General features: G+C 39.7%; 4 protein-coding genes across 4 annotated transcripts in view; 1 reads left to right on the top strand and 3 right to left on the bottom strand.

Annotated features, from left to right (window-relative positions):
• Positions 1-26,862, top strand: part of LOC310943593 (uncharacterized protein) — a 57,137-nt gene that overhangs the window by 24,716 nt on the left and 5,559 nt on the right. Inside the window, exons 8-13 of the mRNA XM_083909208.1 lie at positions 13,210-13,352; positions 14,403-14,726; positions 20,905-20,971; positions 25,258-25,381; positions 25,460-25,550; positions 26,394-26,499. Of these exons, the coding sequence (XP_083765334.1) occupies positions 13,210-13,352; positions 14,403-14,726; positions 20,905-20,971; positions 25,258-25,381; positions 25,460-25,550; positions 26,394-26,499 (855 nt within the window). The remainder of the gene's footprint in view (positions 1-13,209; positions 13,353-14,402; positions 14,727-20,904; positions 20,972-25,257; positions 25,382-25,459; positions 25,551-26,393; positions 26,500-26,862) is intronic.
• Positions 456-1,544, bottom strand: LOC310943661 (4-galactosyl-N-acetylglucosaminide 3-alpha-L-fucosyltransferase 9-like; the record flags this gene model as incomplete). The annotated part of the gene is made up of 2 exons (XM_083909297.1): positions 456-1,417; positions 1,532-1,544. 2 exons carry the CDS (start codon positions 1,542-1,544, stop codon positions 456-458), a joined length of 975 nt encoding a protein of 324 aa, XP_083765423.1.
• LOC310943660 (4-galactosyl-N-acetylglucosaminide 3-alpha-L-fucosyltransferase 9-like) lies at positions 5,055-6,146 on the bottom strand (the record flags this gene model as incomplete). The annotated part of the gene is made up of 2 exons (XM_083909296.1): positions 5,055-6,019; positions 6,134-6,146. The coding sequence occupies 2 exons, from the start codon at positions 6,144-6,146 to the stop codon at positions 5,055-5,057; spliced, it is 978 nt and encodes a 325-aa protein (XP_083765422.1).
• Positions 9,692-10,783, bottom strand: LOC310943537 (4-galactosyl-N-acetylglucosaminide 3-alpha-L-fucosyltransferase 9-like; the record flags this gene model as incomplete). Its single annotated transcript, XM_083909136.1, has 2 exons — positions 9,692-10,656; positions 10,771-10,783. 2 exons carry the CDS (start codon positions 10,781-10,783, stop codon positions 9,692-9,694), a joined length of 978 nt encoding a protein of 325 aa, XP_083765262.1.

Raw genomic sequence — 26,862 nt, 5'->3', positions numbered from 1 at the left:
TTGGCTTCTTTTGTTCTCAGTTTGCTCACACATTCATGTGCTCGTGATGCTTTGTCACCTGTCATCTCAAAGTATGGGAAACACTTGTAGATATTACATTCATGACAGCGACTCAGCCCCTTAATACTTAGCTTAATCATGTTTATATTTACAAAAGATTTTACGTTTGTAAATAAAATAAAATCACCTCATCATGAAAGGTCATGATGTCGACTGATTGAATAGTTTTAGACAACAAACCGGTTTGGGCGTGCATCTTCTGCCTTCCTCAGAACTGACACCCGGGAGATGCACGCCCAAACCGGTTAACAAGCTAAAGGAAAACTTGCTGTTGTCTAAAAAGGGATACGGTCCAATTAAGTGTTTGTTAAGAGTATTCACTGGACAACCAGGAACCCTGAGATGTTCCGTTTCTTCACTGCCAACGTCTAACAAAGACCATTTCACAGCAGTGTTCATATAAAGTACCACTCATAGAGGTCGTTGACTGCATGGTACTCGTTGTCTTTGGACATGTGGTCACAGGCGAGGCAGACGGGCTGAATGAATTCATTCTCCGTTGACAGAAGATGAGGAACAACGTCGTAGTACTTTCTCCACTCAAAATAACCCATGTACGCGTCGTCGTCCTTGTCCAGCTGCTGTAGGAACTCTGCCAGTGATTTGGGGTCGGGGAAATCATTGACGTGAATGAAGGAGCCGTTGGGAATAAACTGCTCGTAGTTTTCTCTTGGTGGACCCATAACTACAGGGACCGCCCCTGCAACTAAGGGCCCGTTGACCTTCTCCACAAAGTAGTCCTTGTAGAGCGAGTTCTCAAATGCGAGGTAAAACTTACAAGTAGCAAGGGTTGGGTAATAGTCTTCAAAGCTCAACCAACGGCCTGTATGTGCAGAACCAAACAATTCAACGTGTATGTGTTTGGCCAGTTCGTTGTAATAGCTCTCTCTTGTACCAGTTCCACCGCTCCAGACGTTACTGACAATCCAACACACCAGTTTGTCTTTCTTGGGCAGAACAAAGCTGTCCTTCATCTCTTCTTCCTTGATAGTCACCTCGTTCCTCACCACAACGCCGGCCTCTCGCCTGTAGCCCAGTGTCAGGTTGAACAGGTTTTCCAAACCCGGTATCCTCCATGTGTTTGTCGGAGATTCCATCTGGAACCAGATCCATTTCTGAAAAGATGGACGTGGCTCCTGGGGAAGGTTACTTGCCTCCCCGTTGATAGCTCTGTGGAAGATGATGACTCCATCTGCTTTGCTGTACATGGATCTATCATCAGTCAGTGTGCAGCTACTAATGTTGTAGTAGGTTGAGCAGATTTCGAAATCAAACTTTATGCCAAGAGGCCAGAACCACAGCAGGACGAGGGGCTTTTCAACGGGAACCGTGCCTTTAGAGGTTCGTTCGTCAGCTACTGCGGATGTAGTTGCACACAAAGGAGGCGGTAGCTCAAAAACAATTACGTATAATAATGCGATAAAAGTGATGGCGATGCAGAGAGCACTTATTTTTGCACACGCCAGTTTACTGAAAGGAGCCATCGTCTGTGGGGAGAAAGAAACAAAACGACATCATGACTTCATTGACAGCATTTAAACAAAAGCATCGCTGAAAGAAACCACTGATGGTCAGCTCTGATTTTTGATTTTTTTGTCCTTAAGACAAAATCATTATTCATATGGGGTACTGTGCACGAATGAATGATGTTTTACACACCAACAAGCCGAAGAACCTTGTATGGTTCTACTTAGCACTTTTATTTCTAAGAGTGTGTGGCGGACGACTCCGGTGTCTTTATGAAAGTTTTATTCCACACGCTACTTAAAGCTATACTGACGTTTCTTGCATGTCTCACAGCACTGAGTAAAAATCTGTGATACGTACTTTCACGTCAGAGTCTCCAAACACCACAAAACGTCGGCAGATTTAGCGACAAAGTCGCCACGTTGGCAACGCTGCTCTGTCAGAGATGCGCGCGACGCTCAAGCCGGGACAGCGATCGGCGAGGCGCAAGACAGAAGACAGACAGAATTTTATTCGGTCTGAATTTTTTAATTGGTCATACTTTTATCATAATAATATGAGAATTAAATAATGATGAGTTTCAAAACCTGGTGGGTTTATCTCGTACGCTTATTAGGAGCAATTTAAGATTAGTATAGCTTTAATAGACGCTAGCTAATACGTTGTAAACTCATTTTTTAAACATCGTCCAAACAAATAAACTAAAAATAAAATACATTTCGATTTAAAATCGATTAATCGCCCAGCCTTAATCATAGGTTAGTGACAGTAACTCATCAGCACGACACTTGCTTTTTCCATTAGCGATAGCACCTGGTACTTTATTTAGCATTTCTTTAGTGAGCTGAGGCGATTCTGTGCGTGACGTCATCGGACTGATGTTGACTGATGTAGAACCTTACAGCAGGTGAAACTATTACTCTATATATTATTATTATTATTATGTTATGATTAAGATGATCTCCACTCTGTGTGTGAAGCATGCACAGGTCGTAATCAAAGCACAGTTATGAGTCTAATAATCAGTAGACTTATTTTAGTATATATATTTTTATTTTTTTTGTTTCCTCGTGTCGCAATTTTAACATTACATCTCGCCATAAATCACGCAATCTTCAATAATGTCAATCTGAACTTTAAAATAATGATAACAATAAAAATAATAATAATTACAATGAAAATTGCACTGACTTAATTATAAAAAATAAGGGACAAAGTGTTTTCCTTACCTGTTCAACACATTTATCTTTAAAATATGGAACAAATCCTTATGTCACAGAACGGTTGTCAACCCTAGGGAGAAAATACCTTCAGTCCCATATTTCCTTTGAGTTTAAGTGAAAAAAAACCCCAAAGCATATGAAAATATCTTAAGTCCACTGTGATGCTCCCTGTGCTGTGAATCTGACCATGGTGGCACAACAAACAAGGAAGTTATAAACGATCTGATCGTGTCGCTAAAGGCAGAGCACACCCAGCCTGAGGGGTGTGCTCTGCCTTTAGCGGATAAGAATGAAGTTGTGTTCTCTGTGTTTTAAAGAAGACATGTTTGATTACGTGGTGTCCTGACGTACCTTTTTGTATTATACCTACCTGCAGTACCTGTAGTACCTGCAGTACCTGTAGTGAATTAAATAAGCAACATTTTTGTCAATGGTGTGTGTGAATGGTAGTGTGGTTTTAATTTGAAACTCCACTTATAAATAGAAAAAAAAGTGATTTTCCTTCAAAAATAAGGACGTTTTTAAGTGAGCCCAAACTTGTGACATTGTGGGAAACTGAGGGTCAATTCCAATTCCTGTCTTAACCCTCAAGCTCAACCCTTAATCTTAACTCTGGCCTCAAAACCAAGTGTTGAGGGTTATTTTGTCACTTAGAAATGGGACACCCCTTAAATGCAGATACGTCTTCAGACTGTAGGGGGCAGAATAACGCCAAAGCTGTGTCCAGTCTGTCAACTCCAAAAAGGAAGAAGAAGAAGAACACATTTACGTCACGATTATTTATTTATTATTTTATGTCAGTCAAGTTATTAGGTTGTCAGTTAGTTATAAGATGATACTCATACAAATATTCAGCTGACAGTTACCACAACTTAAAACCCACCCAACACCCACCCCAAGCTGGTTATAAGAAGACAAAAATAATCATAAAATGAAAGTTTTGTTCATCTCTAAGTGCAAGGGGTTGTCGCTACCGTATGAAAACATTGTTAAATGTGAAGTATTTCTTTTAGTTTACAAAAGATGTCTGACGCTAAGAGAACACATGTTTAAAAAGGATTCCCCAAGAACCCCACCATATAATGCAAAGCTTTTACTAGGAAACAGGAAGTGATCTTATCATATCTCATACTTTGACTTCTTTTGTTCTCAGTTTCCTCACACATGCAGGGTTTTTCCCCCAGGAAACCTGCTAAGGCCGGTGGTACCTCTCGGGCCCACCGGCGGCCCACGGCGGTTTTGTAAAAAAAAAAAAATAAATAAAAGTTCACAGGAATTTTTTTAATTATGACTATTATGTGTTATTGTAAGATTTTGTGGATATTGTAAGACATTTATTAACAATACTTAAACCAACTATAGAGTCTTACAAAAAGACACTCTTGAAATTAAATAAATAATGTAAATTTTTTTCACTTAAGTTAAATATTAATTAAGTAATCGGCCAGTGAATCTTAAAACAAGCCATGCAATGGTTACATTTAAAAGCAAAAATAAAAAATAATAATAAAGCAACATAAACATAAAAGTGGTAGTGCCCCCTCATCTGCCTCATCTGGTGCAGACAAACGGTCCTTTTATTTCTGCGCACCGCCCCTGCGCTGTTCCCTTCTCCCTCTCCTGCGCCGTTCCTCGCTCCTCTGCGTCTCCAAGCGGTCTCTTCATATCTAAAGCAGATTGGATCATTTCTCTACGTGTTTTATCCCCACATGGGCAAGTAAAGCCTTGCAGCACTCCAGGCTTATAAAAAGCTGGGTGAAACCAAGCACATGTATGTGCTCATGATGCTTTGTCACCTGTCATCTCAAAGTATGGGAAACACTTGTAGATATTACATTCATGACAGCGACTCAGCCCCTTAATACTTAGCTTAATCACGTTTATATTTACAAAAGATTTTACATTTGTAAATAAAATAAAATAAAAAAACAAAACGGAACAGTCCATCTGAAAATAACTGTTTAGAGTTATGTTGTGAAAGGTCATGATGTCGACTGATTGAATAGTTTTCGACAATACTCTTAACAAACACTTAATTGGACTTAATCCCTTTTTGGACAACAGCAAGTTTTCCTTTAGCTTGTTAATCGGTTTGGGCGTGCATCTCCCGGGTGTCAGTTCTGAGGAAGGCAGAAGATGCACGCCCATACCGGTTAACAAGCTAAAGGAAAACTTGCTTTTTGTCTAAAAAGGGATTAAGTCTAATTAAGTGTTTGTTAAGAGTATTCACTGGACAACCAGGAACCCTGAGATGTTCCGTTTCTTCACTGCCAACGTCTAACAAAGACCATTTCACAGCAGTGTTCATATAAAGTACCACTCATAGAGGTCGTTGACTGCATGGTACTCGTTGTCTTTGGACATGTGGTCACAGGCGAGGCAGACGGGCTGAATGAATTCATTCTCCGTTGACAGAAGATGAGGAACAACGTCGTAGTACTTTCTCCACTCAAAATAACCCATGTACGCGTCGTCGTCCTTGTCCAGCTGCTGTAGGAACTCTGCCAGTGATTTGGGGTCGGGGAAATCATTGACGTGAATGAAGGAGCCGTTGGGAATAAACTGCTCGTAGTTTTCTCTTGGTGGACCCATGACTACAGGGACCGCCCCTGCAACTAAGGGCCCGTTGACCTTCTCCACAAAGTAGTCCTTGTGGAGCGAGTTCTCAAATGCGAGGTAAAACTTACAAGTAGCAAGGGTTGGGTAATAGTCTTCAAAGCTCAACCGACCGCCTGTATGTGCAGAACCAAACATTTCAACGTGTATGTGTTTGACCAGTTCGCTGTAATAGCTCTCTCTTGTACCAGTTCCAGTGCTCCAGGCGTTGTTACTGACAATCCAACACACCAGTTTGTCTTTCTTGGGCAGAACAAAGCTGTCCTTCATCTCTTCTTCCTTGATAGTCACCTCGTTCCTCACCACAACGCCGGCCTCTCGCCTGTAGCCCAGTGTCAGGTTGAACAGGTTTTCCAAACCCGGTATCCTCCATGTGTTTGTCGGAGATTCCATCTGGAACCAGATCCATTTCTGAAAAGATGGACGTGGCTCCTGGGGAAGGTTACTTGCCTCCCCGTTGATAGCTCTGTGGAAGATGATGACTCCATCTGCTTTGCTGTACATGGATCTATCATCAGTCAGTGTGCAGCTACTAATGTTGTAGTAGGTTGAGCAGATTTCGAAATCAAACTTTATGCCAAGAGGCCAGAACCACAGCAGGACGAGGGGCTTTTCAACGGGAACCGTGCCTTTCGAGGTTCGTTCGTCAGCTACTGCAGATGTAGTTGCACACAAAGGAGGCGGTAGCTCAAAAACAATTACGTATAATAATGCGATAAAAGTGATGGCGATGCAGAGAGCACTTATTTTTGCACACGCCAGTTTACTGAAAGGAGCCATCGTCTGTGGGGAGAAAGAAACAAAACGACATCATGACTTCATTGACAGTATTTAAACAAAAGCATCGCTGAAAGAAACCACTGATGGTCAGCTCTGATTTTTGATTTTTTTGTCCTAAAGACAAAATCATTATTCATATGGGGTACTGTGCACGAATGAATTATGTTTTACACACCAACAAGCCGAAGAACCTTGTATGGTTCTACTTAGCACTTTTATTTCTAAGAGTGTGTGGCGGACGACTCCAGTGTCTTTATGAAAGTTTTATTCCACACGCTACTTAAAGCTTTACTGACGTTTCTTGCATGTCTCACAGCACTGAGTAAAAATCTGTGATACGTACTTTCACGTCAGAGTCTCCAAACACCACAAAACGTCGGCAGATTTAGCGACAAAGTCGCCACTTTGGCAACGCTGCTCTGTCAGAGATGCGCGCGACGCTCGCGATCGGCGAGGCGCAAGACAGAAGACAGACAGAATTTTATTCCGTCTGAATTTTTTAATTGGTCATACTTTTATCATAATAATATGAGAATTAAATAATGATGAGTTTCAAAACCTGGTGGGTTTATCTCGTACGCTTATTGGGAGCAATTTAAGATTAGTATAGCTTTAATAGACGCTAGCTAATACGTTGTAAACTCATTTTTTAAACATCGTCCAAACAAATAAACTAAAAATAAAATACATTTCGATTTAAAATCGATTAATCGCTCAGCCTTAATCATAGGTTAGTGACAGTAACTCATCAGCACGACACTTGCTTTTTCCATTAGCGATAGCACCTGGTACTTTATTTAGCATTTCTTTAGTGAGCTGAGGCGATTCTGTGCGTGACGTCATCGGACTGATGTTGACTGATGTAGAACCTTACAGCAGGTGAAACTATTACTCTATATATTATTATTATTATTATGTTATGATTAAGATGATCTCCACTCTGTGTATGAAGCATGCACAGGTCGTAATCAAAGCACAGTTATGAGTCTAATAATCAGTAGACTTATTTTAGTATATATATATTTTTTTTTTTTGTTTCCTCGTGTCGCAATTTTAACATTACATCTCGCCATAAATCACGCAATCTTCAATAATGTCAACCTGAACTTTAAAATAATAATAACAATAAAAATAATAATAATTACAATGAAAATTGCACTGACTTAATTATAAAAAATAAGGGACAAAGTGTTTTCCTTACCTGTTCAACACATTTATCTTTAAAATATGGAACAAATCCTTATGTCACAGAACGGTTGTCAACCCTAGGGAGAAAATACCTTCAGTCCCATATTTCCTTTGAGTTTAAGTGAAAAAAAAACCAAAAGCATATGAAAATATCTTAAGTCCACTGTGATGCTCCCTGTGCTGTGAATCTGACCATGGTGGCACAACAAACAAGGAAGTTATAAATGATCTGATCGTGTCGCTAAAGGCAGAGCACACCCAGCCTGAGGGGTGTGCTCTGCCTTTAGCGGATAAGAATGAAGTTGTGTTCTCTGTGTTTTAAAGAAGACATGCTTGATTACGTGGTGTCCTGACGTACCTTTTTGTATTATACCTACCTGTAGTACCTGCAGTACCTGTAGTGAATTAAATAAGCAACATTTTTGTCAATGGTGTGTGTGAATGGTAGTGTGGTTTTAATTTGAAACTCCACTTATAAATAGAAAAAAAAGTGATTTTCCTTCAAAAATAAGGACGTTTTTAAGTGAGCCCAAACTTGTGACATTGTGGGAAACTGAGGGCCAATTCCAATTCCTGTCTTAACCCTCAAGCTCAACCCTTAATCTTAACTCTGGCCTCAAAACCAAGTGTTGAGGGTTATTTTGTCACTTAGAAATGGGACACCCCTTAAATGCAGATACGTCTTCAGACTGTAGGGGGCAGAATAACGCCAAAGCTGTGTCCAGTCTGTCAACTCCAAAAAGGAAGAAGAAGAAGAACACATTTACGTCACGATTATTTATTTATTATTTTATGTCAGTCAACTTATTAGGTTGTCAGTTAGTTATAAGATGATACTCATACAAATATTCAGCTGACAGTTACCACAACTTAAAACCCACCCAACACCCACCCCAAGCTGGTTATAAGAAGACAAAAATAATCATAAAATGAAAGTTTTGTTCATCTCTAAGTGCAAGGGGTTGTCGCTACCGTATGAAAACATTGTTAAATGTGAAGTATTTCTTTTAGTTTACAAAAGATGTCTGACGCTAAGAGAACACATGTTTAAAAAGGATTCCCCAAGAACCCCACCATATAATGCAAAGCTTTTACTAGGAAACAGGAAGTGATCTTATCATATCTCATACTTTGACTTCTTTTGTTCTCAGTTTCCTCACACATGCAGGGTTTTTCCCCCAGGAAACCTGCTAAGGCCGGTGGTACCTCTCGGGCCCACCGGCGGCCCACGGCGGTTTTGTAAAAAATAAATAAATAAATAAAAGTTCACAGGAATTTTTTTAATTATGACTATTATGTGTTATTGTAAGATTTTGTGGATATTGTAAGACATTTATTAACAATACTTAAACACCAACTATAGAGTCTTACAAAAAGACACTCTTGAAATTAAATAAATAATGTAAATTTTTTTCACTTAAGTTAAATATTAATTAAGTAATCGGCCAGTGAATCTTAAAACAAGCCATGCAATGGTTACATTTAAAAGCAAAAATAAAAAATAATAATAAAGCAACATAAACATAAAAGTGGTAGTGCCCCCTCTACCTATATAATAAAATAAAGCAACATAAACATAAAAGTGGTAGTGCCCCCTCATCTGCCTCATCTGGTGCAGACAATCGGTCCTTTTATTTCTGCGCACCGCCCCTGCGCTGTTCCCTTCTCCCTCTCCTGCGCCGTTCCTCGCTCCTCTGCGTCTCCAAGCGGTCTCTTCATATCTAAAGCAGACTGGATCATTTCTCTACGTGTTTTATCCCCACATGGGCAAGTAAAGCCTTGCAGCACGCCAGGCTTATAAAAAGCTGGGTGAAACCAAGCACATGTATGTGCTCATGATGCTTTGTCACCTGTCATCTCAAAGTATGGGAAACACTTGTAGATATTACATTCATGACAGCGACTCAGCCCCTTAATACTTAGCTTAATCACGTTTCATATTTACAAAAGATTTACGTTTGTAAATAAAATAAAATCAAAAAACAAAACGGAACAGTCCATCTGAAAATAACTGTTTAGAGTTATGTTGTGAAAGGTCATGATGTCGACTGATTGAATAGTTTTAGACAATACTCTTAACAAACACTTAATTGGACTTAATCCCTTTTTGGACAACAGCAAGTTTTCCTTTAGCTTGTTAACCGGTTTGGGCGAGCATCTCCCGGGTGTCAGTTCTGAGGAAGGCAGAAGATGCACGCCCATACCGGTTAACAAGCTAAAGGAAAACTTGCTGTTGTCTAAAAAGGGATACGGTCCAATTAAGTGTTTGTTAAGAGTATTCACTGGACAACCAGGAACCCTGAGATGTTCCGTTTCTTCACTGCCAACGTCTAACAAAGACCATTTCACAGCAGTGTTCATATAAAGTACCACTCATAGAGGTCATTGACTGCATGGTACTCGTTGTCTTTGGACATGTGGTCACAGGCGAGGCAGACGGGCTGAATGAATTCATTCTCCGTTGACAAAAGATGAGGAACAACGTCGTAGTACTTTCTCCACTCAAAATAACCCATGTACGCGTCGTCGTCCTTGTCCAGCTGCTGTAGAAACTCTGCCAGTGATTTGGGGTCGGGGAAATCATTGACGTGAATGAAGGAGCCGTTGGGAATAAACTGCTCGTAGTTTTCTCTTGGTGGACCCATGACTACAGGGACCGCCCCTGCAACTAAGGGCCCGTTGACCTTCTCCACAAAGTAGTCCTTGTGGAGCGAGTTCTCAAATGCGAGGTAAAACTTACAAGTAGCAAGGGTTGGGTAATAGTCTTCAAAGCTCAACCGACCGCCTGTATGCGCAGAACCAAACATTTCAACGTGTATGTGTTTGACCAGTTCGCTGTAATAGGTCTCTCTTGTACCAGTTCCAGTGCTCCAGGCGTTGTTACTGACAATCCAACACACCAGTTTGTCTTTCTTGGGCAGAACAAAGCTGTCCTTCATCTCTTCTTCCTTTATAGTCACCTCGTTCCTCACCACAACGCCGGCCTCTCGCCTGTAGCCCAGTGTCAGGTTGAACAGGTTTTCCAAACCCGGTATCCTCCATGTGTTTGTCGGAGATTCCATCTGGAACCAGATCCATTTCTGAAAAGATGGACGTGGCTCCTGGGGAAGGTTACTTGCCTCCCCGTTGATAGCTCTGTGGAAGATGATGACTCCATCTGCTTTGCTGTACATGGATCTATCATCAGTCAGTGTGCAGCTACTAATGTTGTAGTAGGTTGAGCAGATTTCGAAATCAAACTTTATATCAAGAGGCCAGAACCACAGCAGGACGAGGGGCTTTTCAACGGGAACCGTGCCTTTCGAGGTTCGTTCGTCAGCTACTGCAGATGTAGTTGCACACAAAGGAGGCGGTAGCTCAAAAACAATTACGTATAATAATGCGATAAAAGTGATGGCGATGCAGAGAGCACTTATTTTTGCACACGCCAGTTTACTGAAAGGAGCCATCGTCTGTGGGGAGAAAGAAACAAAACGACATCATGACTTCATTGACAGTATTTAAACAAAAGCATGTGTTTGAAAATATAAATGTAAAGAACAATAAAATACTGTAAATAACTTGTAAAAACTTATACAAACTTAGTAAAAAAAAAAACATTACATTGTCAAGAACCCACATTATAAGACAATATAAATAAATAGAAAAAATAAAATACTGTAAATAACTTTGAAAAACCTTTTTTAAAAACCTACACATTGCACTGTAAATAACTCACATTATAAACAAAATATAAAGTATAGAAGTTAAATAGTTTTCTTACTAAACCCACAGCAGGAAATTCCTCATCAGCACCTTTGAAGCACTGCTTCTACTAGTTAGCGTTAGCGTCAGCTAGCATTCTGACGCTAATGTTAGCTGCTGTCTGTGTCCCCGTTAGTTAGACAGTGACTGTTAATGTTATGATTATAACACCGCCGCCTTGCCTGTTCATAAACTGCGCGTCTACCCGTAGCGCGATGAAAGTGAGAAAGTTAATTTTTGGTCCAAAATTTGACAATTTTTGGGGAAAAAAGTTTTTGGTCCAAAATTTGACAAAAATGACGTACTATACTATGTCGTATAAAATGTGAAAAAAAAAATTCAAAATACATTTTTGGTCCAAAATTTGACAAAAACGTTGTACTATTCTATGTCGTCCAAAATGTGACAATTTTTGGGGAAAAACCTTCAACGCCAAAATTGGCCATAACCATCATACTATACTGTGTCACTATGTCATCCAAAATTAGATGACATAGTAAATACAGTTGTACAGTTTACACTTATTGGTCTGTATCCAGTAATGTCCAATAAACATTTAACAAGCTTAGTCGCTGCTAGATTAAAACTATCAACTGTAATTCATTACGGGGCCATAAATCACGCAATCTTCAATAATTTACAATAATAATAACAATATAAAAAAATGTATAATGATAAAAATTTCACAGACTTAAAAATAAGGGACAAAGTGTTTTCCTTACCTGTTCAACACATTTATCTTTCAAATATGGAACAAATCCTTATGTCACAGAACGGTTGTCAACCCTAGTGAGAAAATACCTTCAGTCCCATATTTCCTTTGAGTTTAAGTGATAAAATAACAAAAGCATATGAAAATATCTTAAGTCCACTGTGATGCTCCCTGTGCTGTGAATCTGACCATGGTGGCACAACAAACAAGGAAGTTATAAACGATCTGATCGTGTCGCTAAAGGCAGAGCACACCCAGCCTGAGGGGTGTGCTCTGCCTTTAGGGGATAAGAATGAAGTTGTGTTCTCTGTGTTTTAAAGAAGACATGTTTGATTACGTGGTGTCCTGACGTACCTTTTTGTATTATACCTACCTGCAGTACCTGCAGTACCTGCAGTACCTGTAGTGAATTAAATAAGCAACATTTTTGTCAATGGTGTGTGAATGGTAGGGTGGTTTTAATTTGAAACTCCACTTAAGACTCCACAAACAGACATAAGACTTTATTAATCCCTTTGGGCGATGCCTTCTGGGAAATTAACAATTCCAGCATTCACACACATCACTGTTAAATTAAAATTATTTACAGTAGACAGGAAAGAAAAAACACCCCAGTTACCCAACACCATAAGATATAAATAAAATATATATATATATATACACACCCATACATACACACACAAATATATGTATCTACACACATATATACAAATGTGTATATATATATTTATACATACATACACACAGGTACCCCGTATTCCCCATGTTTATTGCACATGTTTTATGAGTTTTGGTGGTGGTTATTGCACGTTTTGTATGTTGTGATTATGCACATTCAGATTAGTTTGTACTGTTTGTTTTGTTTGCACCCCCCCCCCCCCCCCCCCAAAGAGGAGTGGTACAGTCTGATGGTTATGGCACGGGGGTCCTGTACTTGCGGACCAACAGTGAATAACGTGATTATTAATTAAGTGTATTGAGTGTATTCTCTGGCTCGCCAACGTACAGTCCGTGTGATTTATTTTGAAATTCCGTTGGTGGAACATTCTGTCACAGTTTTTGAGAATATAATGAAAAGTATTGATTCGGTGTAGCTTCAGTAAAGGCAGAAGAAAGTCTCTCTAATTGCTTCGTCTCTGGTAATGCACTCCTTAATGCACAACCTCGACCCATCACACACACACACACACACACACACACACATCATTACCACACAATCCCATGATGCATCTGTCTCAGCCTTGCACAGTCAATAGGGCGTATTCTCAGTTGCTGGATGAGCGTGAACGTGTGTGTGTGTGTTTACATTGATGTTTGTTGATGCTGTGTTTGACCATGTGTGTGTGTGTGTGTGAGGACACACCATGTTGAATGTCGCTCCGGCCACACGCAAACTAAGAGGTCGTCGTTCTCTTGCAGTGGACAAAAACAAACCCAGGGAGGCGCCGACGAGACCCAACAACACCAACAGCAGCAGTTCACAGGTCACAGCATCAGCAGCAGCATCATCATCAGCAGCAGCATCAGCAGCAGTCCACCGCCCGCAGCCTCAGCCTGACCTGGTACGCTCTCTTGTTTTGTTTGAATGTCACAGTGTTTACCGTGCCGATGTAGCTCCATCCTCGGTTGTTGAATGATTGTTCAATCAAAGTCGTGATCCACATCACTCTTTCCGCCCGTCTTCTCGTTCGCACTCGCCGTCAGACCTCGTTTCGGTGCAGATAACCAGCTCTTAACAGCACGGCTGACTCTTATGTGTTGTATTTACGAGTGTCTAAATGCCACCGTACCTCCACAAACTCAACACATCAGTCTGATTCAGTCGTTATAGACATTTTCCAACTGTGTGACAAATATTCTCCTCCCATCAAACAGCCCTCAATATGACTCAGCTAAAATACAATATCCATTCATCATATATCCATCATATTTATTTATCTGTTTCTGGAACGCCCCATGACTTTTGGTTAATTCCGTGTTCTCACGACGAATGGAAGGAAACCATCAGACCTGAGTGAGGGAGCACTTGTTTTGTATATACACAAGCAGTGCAGCAGGGGCGGGGACAAGGAGCGTTTACCCCGGCAAACTGCTGAACATCCAGATTTTACATTTCGCATTTATTTACCTTGATCCAAATATTTTAAACAACTTGTAAATTTAAATTTTCTATTAGAATTTTCCTGGTATTTAATTATATATATATACATATAAATATATATAGTATTTTATATATACTCTCCTATTTTTTTGGTAATTATATATAGATTAATAAAATATGTATATATTAATATACATATACATTATGTATTTTTTGCATTATGTATTTTTTTATATTATATATGTATTTTTTCATATATATAGTATTTTATATATACTCTCCTATTTTTTATAATTATATATAGATTAATAAAATATATAGATATGCATATTGATATACATTGTGTATTTTTTTCCATTTATCTAATTATATATATGTGTTAATTATATATATGTGTATATATATATATAATTATATAGAAATTATGTATACATACACACATATTTTTTTAGAATCTGTTTCTTTTGTGTAGCGTCCATCTTGACAGTATGTGTTGTGTGTTTATTCCCAGGTACCAGATGTACCAGTCGCTGAGTCCTGCACCACAGGAGCCTCTGGACCTGGGTTCAAAGGGAGAACCGGGTCACGGTCCAGCCCCAAACCTGCATCCCGCCTGCAGAATGCTTTCAAACCCGCTGTGGCCAGGTCTGCGGCGACAGACGTCACAACAACAGTCACAGCCAAACAGAACCAGAACCAGAACCAGAACCAGAGCCAGAGCAAAGAGCAGGCAGAGAAGAAGAACCAGGCCATGGTCCAGCTGAAGAGGCTGCTCCTGCAGGGGAATAAGAGAGTGGAGGCTCTGGCTACAGTGATCCAGTATCTCTTCTCTGAGGTAAGAACACTGTGTGTGACACACTGCCACCTGCTGCTGTGGAGTGGAAACTGTCCATAATGCAAACTAATGGCTTTGATATTAAATATTACTAGAGCTGCAACTAAGGATTATTTTTGTAATCGATTGATCTGTCAATTATTTTCTCGATAAATCAATTGTTAAAAAAATGTTAAATGATGTTCTTGAATGTCTTCGTTTTGTCCACAAACCAAAATTATTCAGTTTGAATGATTTCTTTGTTGATGTGGAGCAAAGAAACAAAGAAAATATTCACATTTAAGAAGCTAAAACGATCCGAAATCTTGTTTTAATCATGAAAAAAGCTTCAAACTATCAAAATAGTTGATTAATTTCAAGTCTAAATATTACAACAACAACTCAGACACAGATATAAATAAGGCTGTGTTCACTTTCTGCACTGGCTGTTTTCATGAAGTCGCTGCAGGACAGACCATGTGGGAATGAAGCCTGGATTATACTTGTCACAGGGACTCACTCTGCGGTGACTTTCTGCCGTTAATCTGGACTAACTGTCGTGACTCTCTGCAGTATACATGTGTGTATACTTGATAGACCTCGTACTGAGTCTCTGTCTCACTCACAGGCTTCTTATGGCTCCATATTTTGTGCCTTTAAGTCACGGTGGATGTGTTTGTGCATGTAAATACGATGGTAAATTGGGACAGGGGGATGGGGGGTGTTTGTGGTGGGGGTGTAAAGAAGTTCAATTTATGTGCACGCCATCCGTCCCCTTTGGCAAAAACCACCCGCAGCCTATTATTATCACATAACTCTGCAGTTGTTGCCGTGTTGCTATTTACAGTGGTGTTTGTGGAGGAAGAGTTCAGTAATGGCTGTTTTTAGTCCACGCCCAGCTTCACGTGACGCTACAGCACCAGTGTGTGCAGCTCTTCTGTTGTTCGTTGTATTGAAAGTTCATGTTTTTAAGAAACATCTCTCCCTCATATGACCAAAACGTAAAGGTTAAAGTTCAATTCTCACTGTAGTGAGCTGCTCGGTCTGTGGACAGGCACCGGGATGAGTCCCAGACATGGATTTCCCTGACCCTCTTTTTGGAGTTCCTGCTCGAAAATGACATGCCCAAACTAAATAGAGTAAACATCTGCAGTTACGAGCTCTACGTGTATTATCTTGGTATCAAAATAAAGATACTACTTGTGAGATTCCACCAGAGGCGTAAGTTTTACTGTAGATGCCACTGTGTCAGAGTAAATGTACATGGAACACAGCATAACTGAAGGATTTTTTTATCTCGCCTAAAAAAATATTGCATTTTAAAGCAAATATCACCGTTAAAATATGCAGTAGGAGCTTAAAAACACATGGAGGTCATGTAACAACATGTGGACATGAGCTGTGCAAAGTCTGATGCTGCTGAAGTGAAGCAGAGTGAAATTACAGAGGTTTTAGTAAAGAGATGTCTGGGCGTTCTCACTTTCGGCATCATCTGTGCCATTTGAGATTTCTTAGGTACCAAATTATTAAAAACCATATATATATATATATATATATATATATATATATATATACACTGTATATGTATATAATTGCATGAGGTTAAGCAAAGAAATTAAAAACCAAACAAAGAAATTAATAGAAATTAAAAAGTTAAGATAAAAAGTCAATTGAATTCGATCCGTTTTCCCAAACCACGGGTTGGAGTGTGATGTGTGTATATTTACTTCTCCATCTTGTTTTACTTTATTGTACTTTATCAGAGTAGAACCCGACTTTCAGCTGCTACCTGTTTTACTCCAGGAATTAAGCACAATTGGTTTATGTTTTCTATTTATTTGGTGTGTCTGGCGAGATAAGTTTTCTCGTTGTGTGCTTTTTTCCTTGTCCTTTGTTTTGATGGTGCACTTTATATACAATAACTTTATATATTTGTGCAAAAACTCAATAAAAATATCTTTGAGTACGTCAAACACGGACCATCACGGCTAACTCCAGCTTTAAGACACAGGCTGATGACGGCTTTTAGAGGAATGTTGTGGCGTTTAAAAGTGATCGAAAACCCTGTGTGGCGTTGATCAACGTGACTCCTCCCCCTCCAGTGCGTTACGAACAGTCGGTAAAGCTGTGTTTTCCATGAGAGTCGTAATTGTAATGTTGTGATGCCATGATTGTTTTCGTTCATTCATTCATTCATTCATTCATTCATTGTCTCCACATGAGGGCGTATCTGGTGTGATAACTGGTTATTCCACAGATAATGAGCTTCTTAGCTGATAACGACCTCCCCGTGTGTTTCACACACTCTCTGAGGACGCGCGTGTGTGCGATTGTACATTGTTACACAACTCCGGCGCTCTGATTAGATAGAGTGTGTGTGTTTGTGGTGAGCGACAGCAGCAGCAGCAGCAGCTTTTATTGTGGCGGAGGTGCAGTCACATGTGTACAGACAGAGTCTTCACGGTTTGCACAGCAGCTGTGGTTTGAGCTTGGATAAACCAACCGTCCTCGTACACAAACACAGAGTGATTTATCGGATAGCGTGCGTTTGTTTTGCTGTTTGCAGGTTACCTGTTACGACGCAGGTCAACGCGACTTTAGCAGCTAAGCATGTAAACACATCGCAGGCCGTTGGGAGCAAATCTATCTGTCGACGACGATGCTCCACGTCAGCGACCGGGCAATTATCTTTGGCCAAATGTTGTTGTTGTTCAGCTCAATTCTGATCCATATTCATTTGATCTCTTCATAAAAAGAGCAACCTGTTCTCTACACGCTATAAACTAGTGTTTCCCAACCCTGGTCCTCAGGGAACGCAGCCATGCCATGTTTTACATGTTGCCCTGCTCCAAAAAACACCTGATTCAAATAAATCATCAGCTCATCATCAAGCTCAACTTTCAACTTTTGTCAATTCCAAAAATGTTGTATTTCAACTTTTGTAAAAAAAAAATCTGTTTAAACTTTTTTCAAAAAAAAATTCAAACTGTTTCTATATTTCAACTTTTGTAAAAAAAAAAATCTATTTAAACTTTTTTCAAAAAAAAAATTCAAACTTTTTCTATATTTCAACTTTTGTCAATTTTTTTCCAAAAATGTTGTATTTCAACTTTTGTAAAAAAAAAAAAAAAAATCTATTTAAACTTTTTTCAAAAAAAAAATTCAAACTTTTTCTATATTTCAACTTTTGTCAATTTTTTTCCAAAAATGTTGTATTTCAACTTTTGTAAAAAGTTTCAAAATTTTTTTTAATTTTTTTTCCCAAAAATGTAATGTTTCAACTTTTTTTCCCAAAAATGTAATGTTTCAACTTTTGTTAAAGAAATTTTTTTTTTATGTTTCATCTGAATCAGGTGTTTTTTGGAGCAGGGCCACATCTAAAACATGGCATGGCCGCGCCCCCCGAGGACCAGGGTTGGGGAAACACTGCGTGTTGATGAGCTAACGTACAGTTGCTCACAAATGTTGCACACGTATGAACATAAACGGGGGGGAAAACATGGCAGCTTTCAATGGCGTCTGCTGTGATGATAAAGTACGCTAACATGTTACCGTGTATTTTAAAAGTCTAGTTTTTGTGACTATAATTAGATTTCTCTGACGTCATGTTAACATTGGACGATTGGACGAGCAGGCTGGTGGAAGGCTGAGGGGGTGAGGGGGTGAGGGGGTGAGGGGGTGTCAGAGTAAGAGAGGAGGGATCAGTGGTGGTGGGGGAATGCAACAGCTGCAGATCGAGCCCCAAACGCTGTGTAACTAAAGCATGAATTCCACTGTTATCTAATCTGAGTCGCTCTGTGAATATCAACTGAAGACTGGAGGCAGAGCTGCTTTGCCCTGGGGGGTGGGCTGTGGCTGGGGGTGTGGATGTGGGTGTGGGTGTGGGTGTGGAACTGCTTGTTTTGTTAAAAATCTGAATATTCTGCCCTCACCGATGAGGTTTCAGTGTCTGTTTTGTGCGTTTAGTGATGACAAATGACAGTTTTCTTGACTTAACAACTCAGATTTGTGTGGTTCATAAAATCCAAACGAGATTTGTGTCTCATTTCCACGAAGCACAAACGTGTGTGTGTGTGTGTTACCATGGCAACCTTCATCTCCAATGTGTTGTGAAATTCCTCATGTCTGCTGTTTTCCAGTCTGAAATGTGCCTCACGTACGATAAAGGCGTTCTTATTTTTCAGTGTGAGAAAGTTTACTTTCAGACTATTTTAATGACATATCCAGACTTGAGTGCTTCATTTACACTGTTTTTTGTGTTTATGTCTGGAATAATTAAAGATAGTTAGTTTCTCTTTGGAAAATCAAATGACATTATGAGAGTATTAATGATTAATTGTGGTCTTGTTTAGATGAATTACATTATTCTTATTTTATGTATTTTTATACACAGATAAATAAACTCTCACATCCCTCGTTTGAACAAAATAACGTGTGTGAAAGTGACTAAATATGTTTAAATTATTCATTAATTTTACAGTTAATCTATTTGTTTTTGTAAGTGAATGGAATAGATTTTGTTAAGTTTAAAAAAAAATGAATCTCTTTGGTTATTTGACATTGAAAAAACAGAGAAACCCTGAAGTTCTTTCACTGTAAACTTTGCATTTCTGTGTGACAGAGGAGAACGAGAGAGAGAGATAAGAATGAGGGGATGAAGAAAAGAAAGGTGGAGCTGAAATAACTCACATTCCTCCATCAAACAGTGAGGAGGAGGAGGAGGAGGAGGAGGAGGAGGAGGAGGAGGAGGAGGAGGAGGAGGAGGCAGGACAGTGGTGGAGAGGGAGTTCCATGAAGGAGGACACAGTGACTTCCACTTCTGATAGTAGTTACAGAGAGAGAGGGAGAGTGAGAGGAAGAAGTGGAACGCAAGGGAGAGTGTGTGTGTGAGTGTGTGTGTGTGTGTGTGTGTGAGTGTGTGTGTGTGTCAGTGTCAGTGTGTGTGTGTGTGTGTCAGTGTCGGTGTAAGTCATGGGTGCCACAGCCAGCAAAGCCCATGCACAGCCCGGGAAGGTTCTGCCTAATCGACGCAAGAAGAAACGCAAGGTGTGTGTTCACGTGTGTGTGTGTGTGTGTGTGTGTGTGTGTGTGATCTGACAGGATGTTTTCCTGCTCGTGTGTGTGTGTGTGTGTGTGTGTGCTGTCCTCTGGTCGTGAGGACAGTTATGAAACAGCGTGGACTCCACTCTCTCTCTCTCTCTCTCTCTGTTATCACTCCTGTTTTCTAACTTTCTTTGTCGCCTGCTCCTCGACTTAAACACATGGGTTTTATGACTGTGTGTGCGTGTGTGTGTGTGTGTGTGTGTGTGTGTGTGTGAGTGAAAGTGACAGGGTGAGGAGGCAGCAGCAGCAGCAGCAGCACACGTTGTAAATGTCGTTTCTGTGTCGTGGGGAATTCCTTCACACAGGATCATAATGTTCTGTCTGAGAACTTTGGTTTGTTTTTCTTTAGTTTCCTCCTGACAGAGGTGGAAAAAGTACTCAAATATTGTACTCAAGTAAAAGTACCAATACTTTGATGAACTATTACTCAAGAAGAAGCAAAAGTAGTCATCTGAAAATGTACTCAAGTAGAAGTAAAAAGTAGTTCATTTGAAATGTACTTTAAGTAAAAGTTACTTAGGTACTTTGCGTGGTGGGGTGTGAGGGTAGTAGAAATATGACAAGGTCAGAAATCCAAAAGTATTTTGGAGCTCACGCCCGGCGCGACACAGGATATGACGTCACTTTTGGCGTGTATTTGTGTGTATATTTCCCCCCTGTACATCTTCATTGTGCTGAATTTTTATTTTTACTCAGTAACGGATAGGATTTATAAAGTAACTAAGTACAATACTTGAGTCAATACGTACTCAAGTAAAATACAAAATCCTGATTTTAAATTGTACTTAAAAAATACAAAATACACCAAAAAAATTACTCAATACAGAAACTTGATTAAATGTATTTCGTTACTTTCCACCACAAAAACACAGAAACATTTAATCACATTGTTTATTATAGTATTGGATTGGATCGTCTCTACTGGAGTGAAATTAGATATAAATGATTAAAAGTGGTCGTATTGCGTAAAGAAACGAGTATTTTAAGGGTTAGAAAAATGAAAATATACACAATTTAATGAGTGTAAGTATAATATCAATATGTATGTGCACGTGTTTGAATGTGAGTTTAAACGCGTCTGTTGTCTCTCGTGCAGCGCGAGGAGTCTTTGAAGCAGAAGAAGGAGCTGTCGCTGCAACTGGCAAACCTCCGCGACGAGCTGGGTAAGACACACACACACACACACACACACACACACACACACATTCTTGTACTTGCTGCATACTGAGGACCGGGTAAAAGAAGTGACAAAGTGAGGACCAGCATTTCCACTTTATAAATCAACACAATTACAAATATCTACTTCATGAATGACTACTACTAAAATTTGACCCAAAATTTTTAGTCCAAAATTTGAAAAAAAAAATTGACCCAAAATCTGACAAAAACGTCATACTATACTGACATCCAAAATGTGAAAAAAATTGATGCAAAATTTTTGGTCCAAAATTTGAAAAAAAAAATTTTACCCAGAAAGTTTGGTCAAAAATCTGAAAAAAAGATTGACGCAAAATTTTTGGTCCAAAATTTGAAAAAAAAAATTTGACCCAAAAAGTTTGGTCAAAAATCTGAAAAAAAGATTGACGCAACATTTTTGGTCCAAAATTTGAAGAAAAAAAATGGACACAAAATGTTTGTTCCAAAATTTGAAAAAAAATTTGACGCAAAATGTTTGGTCCAAAATTTGACGCAAAATGTTTGGTCCAAAATTTGACAAAAAAAGTCATACTATATACTATGTCGTCCAAAATTTGAATTTTTTTTTTTTTTTTGACAAACAGAGTATAGCATGTTATAGCAACCTAAGGAAGTGATTTAAATGAAAACAAAGTGAGGACCGACCAAAATGTCCTCACTCCGTAAAAATTTCCTCACTTTGTTGGTTAAAAACCCTCACTGGTCCTCAGTATGGTGCAAGTACAAGAACACACACACACACACACACACACACACACACACACACACACACACACACACACACACACACAGCATTTGCATATGACACACACTGCACACAAAGGTTATCAGGGACGGGTCAACAGATATTCAAACCCTGGTGTTTATTTCTGGTGGATTTTCCTGCAGCTGCTGCTGCTCTGAGCTGTGTGTGTGCGAGTGTGTGAGTGTGTGTGTGTGTGCGCACATGTCGGTCAGCTGACCTCATGAGTTTTTATGAGATTACACATTAACACCGACTCAAGTTCATTTACAGACTCTGATCTCCGCCGTATCAAAGAGTTAAGTGGAGCAGAACTGACTCGGGGTCAGTTTTGATGTTTGTGATACTGACCGTCTGTTTTGCGCTCCGCTCTCACTGTGTCATCACAGCAAGATGGACAGTCTGTGAGCGAGCTGTGGAGACATGTCAAAATAAAAGCACCGCTAAAGTTACACCACAGAAACATTGACTTCCTGTGGTGTGTTTAGTTTGTTTAGGCGGAACTTAGGGCTCTGTGATTTCAACTGTGATGCAGACAGAATCGTTCAACTGAGCAATAAGTTATTAATATATATATATATATATATATATATATTTTTTTAATCCTTTATTTTTTCACAAAGCATTAGGGCAACATTAGTGTACAAATGCTAGCAGTTTAGTGCTCTTGTAGGTACAAAAAGGAAAAGAATAATAACAAAAGAGTATATGTATACATGTCTGTACACCTGATCTGGCGAGTATACGTGTTCACTCACATTTGTATGTCTAAATAATCGAATACTTATTTATATATACACAGTTACACAAATACATACGGACACTCATGGGAACAAAACATGAGAGAACCGTGGGGTTCTCAAAAGTTATAGCATTATAATCATTGTCTTAAAACCAGAATATGTATAGCATTAAGGTTGGTTATCACCTCTACTTGAGATATAAGCGCTCCATTTTTCCCAGAGGGGAGACTAAACGTCATTAGTTCCATTCTTTGGATGTCTTTAATTATGTCTTCCCACTGATTAACCGTGGGAGGTTGAAAGTGGATTTTAATTTGAGTGATTTCCCTGAGAGGTGGGAACACAGGTGGAGACAGTGCAGCTTCCCTTCACGTTAAGGTGATATGTTCAGTAAATGCTGCGTGGTTGTCGAGACCCATGAAAATACGTACTGTATGACGAGCACTTAGCTTCTAAAGCTCAGAAGAAGAAGGAAACACAGCAGCTAACATGACGACACATTCAACACCAGGTTTTGTACAGTTTCCAAACCTCCTCCGTGTTCAACCACACAAAAACCACCTATTATTATCATTTTTACTGCTGGTATTGATGTCACACACACACAGTCACCTCATATCAAGTCCTATAAATAACATGTGTTCGTGTGTGTGTGTGTGTGTGTGTGTTTGAGGTGTGTTCGTTCTCAGCAGACAGTGGTTTGACAGACTGTCATTCAACTGTCAGTGAGACAAAGCACAGACGACTAAGAGCGTGTACAAAACCAAAAACACCTCACACACACACACACACACACACACACACGTGTGGCATATTTCTTTATTGTTGTGTGCAGGTGTGTCTTTTTAAATTGTTATTGTACGTTGTTTTCACAAGACACACACACGCACACACAGGAACAACCTGTTCCTGTCCTGGTTAACGTTCACTTCTTTAATAGTTTACAGTAATCACACTGTAATGCGTGTTAGTGCAGCTCTGCGTAACTCTTATTGTGAAAATCACAGCTTAACTTTGCACGCGTAATACGCTCAATAAATGAATAAATGGATGATTTTACAGGAGATCTAATAGATTAGATTAGATTAAATAACAAAATCTGTTAAACTGTATTAATCTCACGGTGGAAAATGCTCTCTAATCTACACGGATTTTAACATATGTTTATCTGGCCATTAAACCGTCCTGTTCCAAAGTAAAAGCACTTCTGTTTTTTCCCCACCATGCTTTTATTGTGAAATATTTGCAGCCCCGGAAGATGCGTGGCCTTTTTCCTTCCAGAGTCCAGAGGAGAATATAATAGGACATTTATAATTACAGCAGATGACGTCATTAAAGGTGACATAAAACAAACATTTAATATGATTTATTTGTCAGCTGTTTAATGCATTTTAATGCAGAAATCTATCTTTAAACTGATCTTATTCTGTGTTACAACTTTATTGAGTTATTCACTAACCTCAGGAAAACAGTCTTCGCAATCACTGCCACTTTAAAAACAGGATATCTGAATATTTTTATTCATCCTGGAGGAAATTGTGCGCTCACACAGTTGCTTCACGCCAAAGATAGAAGAGAGATAAAAGAGTTACTGGAAATAAAATACAAGTAATACAATATAGTAACACAGCAACACTGTCACAGGCCTGTGTTACGTGTCCTGTGATATTAAAAATACACATACATACACATGTGATAAAGAAGCACAGTGTGTCCGAGACGCCTTCAGCTGTCCTCGTCACCACGGCAACACACACACACTCACACACACACACAGTTGTTAGCACGCGGTTGTAGAACAGTGACGTCACGCTAACACTTTATAGACACTTAGAAATAGAAAGTGTTGCTGCACTGATCCTTTTATTCTTCCACTGGACGACCACTGACAAATAGTTCCTGCTGCTGCTGCTGCTGCTGCTGCTGCTGCTGCTCCTGCTGCTGCTTATGCTGCTGCTGCTGCTGCTGCTGCTGCTTATGCTGCTGCTGCTGCTGCTGCTGCTGCTGCTGCTGCTCCTGCTGCTGCTTATGCTGCTGCTGCTGCTGCTGCTGCTGCTTATGCTGCTGCTGCTGCTGCTGCTGCTGCTGCTGCTGCTGCTGCTGCTGCTGCATACTTCTGAGCTGACTTACAGATGTTTCAGGGCTTGGAGCCCGGTGTCTGTAAGAGTAAGAGTAATTAAACAGGAATGTGGTTGTGTTGGAATGCTGAGGAACGCACGTACACACACACACACACACACACGCACACAGAACAACTGTTAATACCTGCTGAGGCACTGACTGTTCTGTCATGTCCTGGAATATGACATCATATAAAGTTCCACCTGTGATGGACTTTTGGCTCCAGGACCGTTTGCCACACTCAGGTGGAGACAATCAATCAATCAATCAGTCAATCAGTTAATCAGTCAATCAAAAGGCAGAGAATGGCATGAAATGTCATTAAAACCAGGCTAAACAGGTGTCTTTCAGGTACATATTTCTGACATATTCCCTGATATAATCCTCACGTAAATATGATTTTAAAGGCTCTGTTTTATCTGATTTTTAAAAAATGTCTTCTTCTTCTGAGCTCATGAAGAAAATATATATTATTAAACTATGTTTTTAAATACACAATAACAAACCACCACGGCCTAAATCACAACATCCATGAGGTCAGGAGAAAACGTCCATGTATGCATGTGTTATTTAAAACATATACACACTCTGACCCGACACACACACACACACACACACACTCACTTTCATCGCCCTCTCCTTGCAGTGGTGTCGACACAGTCGTGTGAGCGTCTGCAGGTGGAGGTGGAGGAGGTGCGCCTCAGTCGTGAGGAGGCTCTCAGAAGACTGGAGGAGCAGCACAAGGAGGAGCTGGTGCAGCTGGAGGACAGGTGTGCATTCACCTCTATGCTCACTCACACAAACACAATATTCTTCTTTTACTGTCTAAATGTGTGTGTGTGTTGTAGACTCAGGAGTTTCTACCAAACAGAATGGGACAAGGTCCACCAGATGTACCAGGAGGAGGCGGATAAATGTCGCATGATGATGGAGCAACAGGTCAGAGAGACACTTTATAAATCAACACAATTACAAATATCTACTTCATCAATTACATCTATAAAGAACTACTGGGTGCAGTACCATAACATGTCTGCAGGTGGAGCCCCAGAGCAAAACGTGTGTGAAACACCAGAGCTGGAAAACGGGTTTTTGTACGGGTTTTTGGAGTATAGCATGTTTACAATCACAAGGAAGTGATTTCAATGAAAACAAAGTGAGGACCGGCCAAAATGTCCTCGCTTTGTAAAAATGACCTCACTTTGTTGGTTAAAAACCCTCACTGGTCCTCAGTGGTCCACTAGTACAAGAACACACTTACACACACACACATGTGCTGGTTTTGCAATCCTTTGTGTGGACACTCATAGACATAATGCATTTTCCACAGCCCCATTGTTTCCCAACCCTGGTCCTCAGGGAACGTGGCCATGCCATGTTTTAGATGTTACCCTGCTCCAAAAAAACAGATTCAGATTAAACATTCATTTTGATTTTTCTTTTTTTAACAAAAGTTTATTATAAAACATTACATTTTTGAAAAAAAAAAAAAAATATTTTTTTTTTTAAATTTTCCTTTTTTAAAGACAAAAATTGAAAAATCTAATTTTTTGGGGGAAAAAATGTACAAAAGTTAACACAACATTTTTTTGGAAAAAAGAATGACAAAATTTGAAATATAACATTTGGAAAAAAAAAAAGACAAAAGTCTAAAGTTGAGCTTGATGATAAGCTGACGATTTATGTGTGTGTGTGTGTGAGTGTGTGTGTGTGTCAGTGTGTGTGTGTGTGCGTGTGCGTGTGTGTGTGTGCGTGTGTGTGTGTGTGTGTGTGTGTGTCCAGGTGGAGGAGCTGAGGAGTCAACATGAAGCAGAGAAGAAGAATCATGAAGAGAGTCACAGTCAGAAGATGGAGTGTGTCAAACAGCAGTATGACACCTCCATACAAGGTGAGTGTGTACGTCAATAACACCTGTAGACCACTGTGTGCTAGTGTTTCCATTACAGTATAGCTCCGCCTCAACGTGGGCGGAGTCATCTCTGAATGAAAGTGACTGAGGACCTGTAAAGCAGCTGTTTCCTTGGTTACTGAGCTGTTTAGCTGGTTAGCAATATTGTTTTTATGTTGTTAAAATGTTTTTGTTATTTTTCTCAGTACAAGACAAAGTCCACCTCGCAGACAATAAAGGTTTCATTCATTCATTCATTCATTGGTTGGTTGGTTATTGGTTTGTTCTGTGGGTTAGCTGGTTGCTAGGTTGCTTTGTTGGTTCCTTGCTTGGTTAGTTGCCTCATTGGTTGTTTACTTGTTT

The sequence above is a fragment of the Microchirus variegatus genome, assembly GCF_963457635.1.
Source record: "Microchirus variegatus genome assembly, chromosome: 23".
NCBI classification, from domain to species: domain Eukaryota; kingdom Metazoa; phylum Chordata; class Actinopteri; order Pleuronectiformes; family Soleidae; genus Microchirus; species Microchirus variegatus.
The sequence above is the reverse complement of the archived record's forward strand: the minus strand, read 5'-3'. Positions and strand labels throughout refer to the sequence as shown.